The sequence below is a fragment of the Galeopterus variegatus genome, unplaced genomic scaffold (assembly GCF_000696425.1).
Source record: "Galeopterus variegatus unplaced genomic scaffold, G_variegatus-3.0.2 Scaffold3400, whole genome shotgun sequence".
Classification (NCBI taxonomy): Eukaryota; Metazoa; Chordata; class Mammalia; order Dermoptera; family Cynocephalidae; genus Galeopterus; species Galeopterus variegatus.
This window is the reverse complement of record NW_007729511.1, coordinates 102,196-108,594: the sequence shown is the minus strand read 5'-3', so window position 1 is coordinate 108,594 and position 6,399 is coordinate 102,196. Positions and strand designations below refer to the sequence as shown.

The 6,399-nt window shown below is 35.7% G+C and overlaps 1 protein-coding gene across 1 annotated transcript in view; it reads left to right on the top strand.

The window, feature by feature from the left end:
- The window catches only part of TRIP11 (thyroid hormone receptor interactor 11), a 62,186-nt gene that overhangs the window by 21,338 nt on the left and 34,449 nt on the right, over positions 1 to 6,399 (top strand). Inside the window, 2 exon segments of the mRNA XM_008584891.1 lie at positions 3,843 to 3,880; positions 4,447 to 4,533. Of these exon segments, the coding sequence (XP_008583113.1) occupies positions 3,843 to 3,880; positions 4,447 to 4,533 (125 nt within the window).

Sequence of the window (6,399 nt, the reverse complement as noted above, 5' to 3'; positions counted from 1 at the left end):
GTTCTACAAACTGAAAAAATGGAATCTACAAAAAAAATTGAAGAACTTGAGGATAAAATAAAAGACATAAATGAAAAATTATCTTCTGCAGAAAATGACAGAGATGTTTTAAGGAGAGAACAAGAACAACTAAACGTGGAAAAGAGACAAATAATTGAAGAATGTGAAAGCTTGAAACTGGATTGCAGTACATTGCAATCTTATGCTATGAAGCAAAGTGATTGTGTGACAGAAAAGGAAAGAATTCTTCCACAGAGTAGTTCAGTGGAAGAAGTGGTCACATTACAAGAATCACTACCTGGTATGAAATGTTTGGAACTTATTTCAGGCTGGTATTTCATTGCACACTAATTGTTTTTAAACACTTGAATCAATGAATACTTCATTGCACACTAATTGTTTTTAAACACTTGAATAAATGAATACTTCTTGGAAATGGAGTATTCATGGAAACAACTTTGAGTAATTTGAGAATTGCTTGGGTTGGATTCAGTGCCATAGTTAATAATAGATCACAAATAGGAATTTTCTACTAAAAATGGTTAAGTATTGGCTTGTTATTTCTCAACCTACCTTCATTATCCTTTTATTTACATGTAACTCATTGATTTAGGAGGCCATGCAGATATCTGAGAAAAGTTTATGTACATTGACATTTTGGGGAGGAGGTAAAGGTCTGTTTCTTGTAATCTGTATTGAATACTTCCTGTAACTCATCAGGGCCCAAACCCTCCAGTTAAGGAATGCAGTCTTTCTTCTTCAAAAATCTGTTGGTACCTTTTGAAATGATCTCCTATATCGAGCAAAGGCCTGAGTAATAAGAGACATAGATCTTCTGCCATATTCCATGCTAAATATGATATTTATAGTATTGGATGAAATACACCAGTATGCATTCATGGCAGGAAAACATAATGGGAACTCTTCCACTGAAAAGATGCATTTCATTCTGCACTTTGTCCTTCTCTCACACTATCAACTCTCACTTTTTGAACTCATGAATTTCTGCTTTGGAGGTTTCCAGCCCTTGTGTGCTTGTGACCCCCCACATCTGTATCCCTCAACCAATTGTTTATCGTGAGTTCCTGATCTGTATGGCCAGTTATGTATATATCAGATGGATTTTCAAACTAAAGTTAAGTTTAAAGTAAAGTCACCGTGTCCTTTCCCGCCTCCTCTTCCTTTCCCTACCTTAGTGATTGGTAGCATTTTCCAGTCTCCCAAAACAGAAAGCTAGAAGTCTTCCAGTCTCCCAAAACAGAAAGCTAGAAGTCATCACCTAGCAAGTCCTGTAGGTTCTGTTTCCTTAGCTTTTCTCTGATTCAGTGATATTTTGGGATTGTATTCCGTAGGAGCTCTAGGGTTTCTCACAGGCTCATCAGTCCTGGGAGCTGCCATACAGGCAAAGTGCAGTGGGATTCTGGACTTCTTTCTCATTTGGCTTCAATCGAAGTAGCTCTGCTCTTTTTTTAAAAAAATTATTTATCTATCATGTTGGGCAGTCCATATGAGTTTATTTGCTTAAAAAACAAACCTACTGCCCTAGACTTTCTCCTTTTTTCCATTTTTGTTGCCATGGAATTACTTCAGCCAATCATAATTGCTTTTTGCCTATGTTAACTATAGCAGATTTCTTACTGGAGCAGTATAATATAGTGGTTGAGAACTTGACTGGGTTGGAATACAGCTCTATCGCTAACTAGCTGACCTGGGACAAGTTAGTTAACATCTCTTTGCCTTGTATTTTTCACTGACAGGGTTGAGATAATAATAGTAACTTCCTTATAGTTGTAGTAGTAATGAGGATTATAAGAGTTAGTTACTAGCTGCACATTCTCTTTAGAACAGTGTCTGGCCAATAGTGTTATAAAAGTGTTAGCCATTTTTATTCTCTGGTCACCATGATTCCTTCTTCAATCCATTTTTTCCATTCTGCAGCCAGAATAATTTTTCAGAAAATGAAAAGCAAGTTATTCCCTTGCTTTTACTGTTTTCTACATCTCTTTGCATTGGTTTTTTCACTGACAGGGTTGAGATAATAATAGTAACTTCCTTATAGTTGTTGTAGTAGTAATGAGGACTATAAGAGTTAGTTACTAGCTGCACATTCTCTTTAGAACAGTGTCTGGCCTATAGTGTTATAAAAGCATTAGCCATTTTTATTCTCTGGTCTCCATGATTCCTTCTTCAATCCATTTTTTTCCATTCTGCAGCCAGAATAATTTTTCAGAAAATGAAATGCAAGTTATTCCCTTGCTTTTACTTTTTTCTTATTTGGTTGCTGACTGGTTTGGGGATCTGAACCCCTTGACCTTGGTGTTACCAGCACTGTGTGCCAACCAACTGAGCTAACCAGCCAGTCCTTAACAGTTGTAGGCTCCCATGTGGGAAGATTTAGTTTTAATTCTTTAATTTATTTTTTGGGCCCCTGGCCAGTATGAGAATCCAAACCCTTGACCCTGGTGTTCTAATACCGTGCTCTAACTAACTGAGCTAACTGGCCAGCCCCCATTCCCATGTTTTTAGTACTTTGTGGCTCCCTGTGAACTTCAGGATGAAGTCTAAACTTCTTAGTTGGACATGTAATGTCCATCATGATCTGGTCCCTGTCTGCCTCTTTTGTTTCCACTCTTCCCATTCTCCTCACATTCTGAGCTCTAGCCATATTGAACTTTCTATAGCTTCTGAAACCAATAGTGTTGTGTCTTTGCTCTGTCGCCTTTGCTGGTTTCTCTGTGTGGACTGTTGCCATGTTTCTTTTAGCTAACTCTTACAATTTTGATTCAGTATGGGTATTACCTCAACTGGGAGGTACCTAGCACTGCCACTTCCCTGGCCCCATTGGCTCCCCCTAGTCTGGATTAGGTGTTTGCCTTTTTTTCTCTCATAGCACCTTGTACTCACTGTATCACACTGTATTGTAATCATATATTCACTAGTTTTCCTTCCCCTCTGAATTGTAAGCTCTTTGGAGCAAGGACTAAATTTTTACATCTTGTTGTCTAGCACCTGACCTCATGGTAAATGTTCAGTATTTCTTTGTATGAATGTCAAATGTATACCTCAGATGAACTCATGGTATTGTCTTTGTGTTCCTCTTCCAGAATCTCTTCTATTTATGTATCTATCTATGCTACCAGATTGAATGGTCTTTTTATCAATCGTCATGTCTAAGTCACTTTAGAAAGTTGATACTATTGTATTGTTGTGGTATAAATATATATTTATTGCTTTTAAGGGTTTTTTCTCCTTCAGTCTTAGACCTTATGCTGTTTCCTGCTACCCAAACTAATTAACTCACTTTGAGATGTAGTTGTTAGTATTTTTATGAAGGTGATAACTTATGACTCATTCAGAATACAGTCATAGTTCTTTCTTATAGTTTTCCATAGAATTGGATTTTAACTTTTTTTTTTTTAAAGATGACCGGTAAGGGGATCTTAACCCTTGACTTGGTGTTGTCAGCACCATGCTCAGCCAGTGAACTAACCGGCCATCCCTATGTAGGGATCCGTACCCGCGGCCTCAGTGTTATCAGCACCACACTCTCTGAAGTGAGCCATGGGCTGGCCCTTAACATGGTTTTTAACTGACATTTATATTATGATTTCTTTGGTATAATGAAAATAGAAATACAAAACAACAAAAATGTGTTTCACTTGGAACTGTTAGCACTTGTTAATTAAGCTTATAAATATTCACTTGGAACTGTTAGTTAGCACTTGTTAATTAAGCTTATAAATATACTTTGTTTTAATTGGGTTGCATTTCTTAGTTTAATATAGGAGGTAATAAGTTATTTTAAATTATTTTAATGTCAGGTTCATTTGTTGTTTTTACAGATGCTGAAAATGAAATGAGACTGAATAGTTTAAGCCAGGTAAAGTCATTTTAAGGGGGACAGTTTTTGACATTGGTGTACCAAGAAAAAATATTTCGATTTATTATAGGTGCTTATTTTTTTTTTCACAAATTCATGTGAATTTACCCTAAGAACTTTCAGTGATTTTATGTTTGCTGATTAATAAACCTTTTGCATCACAAATTGACATAATTTTAAAAGTTGCATGATTGAAAAATACAGGTATATCTTTTTGAAGATTAATTTGACAGATGTTATGTGTGTAGAGACAGTGGAAGCAGATCCTGTACTGAAGTGAGGAATGTATTTTGATTTTCCTTGTTGAATTTGAGGAGTTGTTTCTATTTCTAATAATTACAAGTTATTTTGTAAATAAATAAAAATAAATATATGTATATATTTTAGTATAATAAAGACATCTATAAGAATGTCTAAAATGAGTGGTTTTTAAGATGGTTCAACATTGAATTCTTATAATTTTTATATATCACTAAAAAAATTAAAAACAGTTACATAGTTTGCCTGCCTTTTTGTAAACTGGAAATTTCTTGTTATCTGAAAACACTGCTTTAACATTTCTGTAGGATAACAATCTCACTGAAGACAATGGGAACCTTAAAATGCACGTCCAAGTTTTAGAAAAAGAGAATTCATTATTGAGCCAAGAAAAGGTGGGTACTATAAAAATTGGGGCAGAATTAAAATGGTGTGTGTATTATAGTTTACAGCTAATGACCAGTTTATATCAAAACTGAGAGTCCTCTGGTTAAAGCTGATCTCATTGATGCTTGTCAGGCCAGGTTGAAATACCTGGACAAGGTTAAGAGTATGAGAGACTGGCCAGAATTATGTTTAGAGATAAGCCAGTAGGCACATAGATGTGAGCAGGAAAGATAGGTACAGGCCCTATTTTGATAGGTACAGGCCCTATTTTGGGATGTGAGCAGAAAAGATAGGTACAGGCCCTATTTTGGTTTCTGATGAAGGCCTGACAGCAGCAGCATACACAGGTGAGTCGAGAGGTCTGGAGGGGCACACTATAATAACTGTAGCTACTGCTTATGTGCTCCAGAATGTGTCCATTGTGGTGGGCAGGATGTCTTTGTGGTGAGGGGTTAAGAGGGACAGTTTCAGTGGTAGAAGTAGGGTCTTTCTTGTATATGTTGGTAGCAAGGATGGAATTCTTGGGATTAAAATTCTGTATGGGGAGAGGTATTCTTAGGTCTGTACCACTTGACGGTAATTCCTTGGCTAAGGCAGGTACTTAAATATGGGACATTTGTAAGCTGATGTTAAATTAAAGGCCAATGTCTGGATTCAATTTAAATTTTTAATTTTTTTAAGTAATACATGTTTACTGATATATGTATTCAGTAATATTCGTACATACTGAAAAACTTCAGACAGTACGAGTGGAGTATCCTTTGCTTGGCCTTTCCTAGAGGTGATCTCTTTTACTGCTTTCTGTTATATCTTTTCAGACTATATCTATGCATGTATGATTTTATATATAAAGAGATTTTAAAAAATACGAGTCAGCATACTAAAAATATTGTTCTTACGTACCTTAACATTATATTTTCAACATCTTTCTACATTAGTTTATAGGCAGTGTTTCTCAAAGAGGGTGCCATTGGCATTTAAGTGAGAAGATTCTTAGTTGTGTGCACTGTCCCATTCATTGTAGGATCTTTGCCCCCACTTTTTATATACCCACTAAATGCCAGTCACTTTTTAAATTACTATATTATAAATGAGGATATTTCAAAAAGTTCATAGAAAGATTCATATTATCTTTTAATTCTATTCTGCAAATTTTTTGAAGTACCATCATACATTTTCTCTGTTCTGTTTCTGCTCCCATTGTATTCTGCTGTTTATCTGACTGTCCTAGGTATATTTTATATTTTGCAGACTCTCTGCACATATTTGGTAGGGCCTGTAACATTTTCATGATATTCTTGGATTCTGTAGCTATTCCTGATAGCTGTTTCTCCTTTCTTTTGATGTTAAGTAGTCCATTCTAACTATTCCTTGAACTGTGTCTGCTGTGGGTCTGCTTACTGATAAGAAATACCAGAAGATACGAAGGTGGAGGGTTCAATCCCTGTACAACCAGCCCCCAAAAAAAAAAAAAAAAAAAAAAGAATGCCAAAAGTACCAGCAAAACTGTATGTCCTCTTAAGATCTACCTGAAAAAAAATGTGTGGTTCTCCTAATTGAGCAGATAACAGACAGTAGAAAGATATAAGAGAATGCTGTTTTCATCTTCCAGTTGTATTCAGAGTAAACTTTTGAATCAGAAGGAAAGGAGAACTGTGTGCATTGCTCTGAGACACCTTTTACTGTTTTCTTTTGTAAGGTATGAGGCTTTTTATTTGAAGGAATTTGAGACTCTAGATACCGTAGAAGTTTGATTTTTAAAAAAACTCTGTCTATGAGAGAAGGCTTTATAGCAATTTATAGTTTATCAACAAACCTTGTAATCAGAGGTTGGAATAATGTTGAAGCATAGAGAACTGTACCACTTGTGGGAT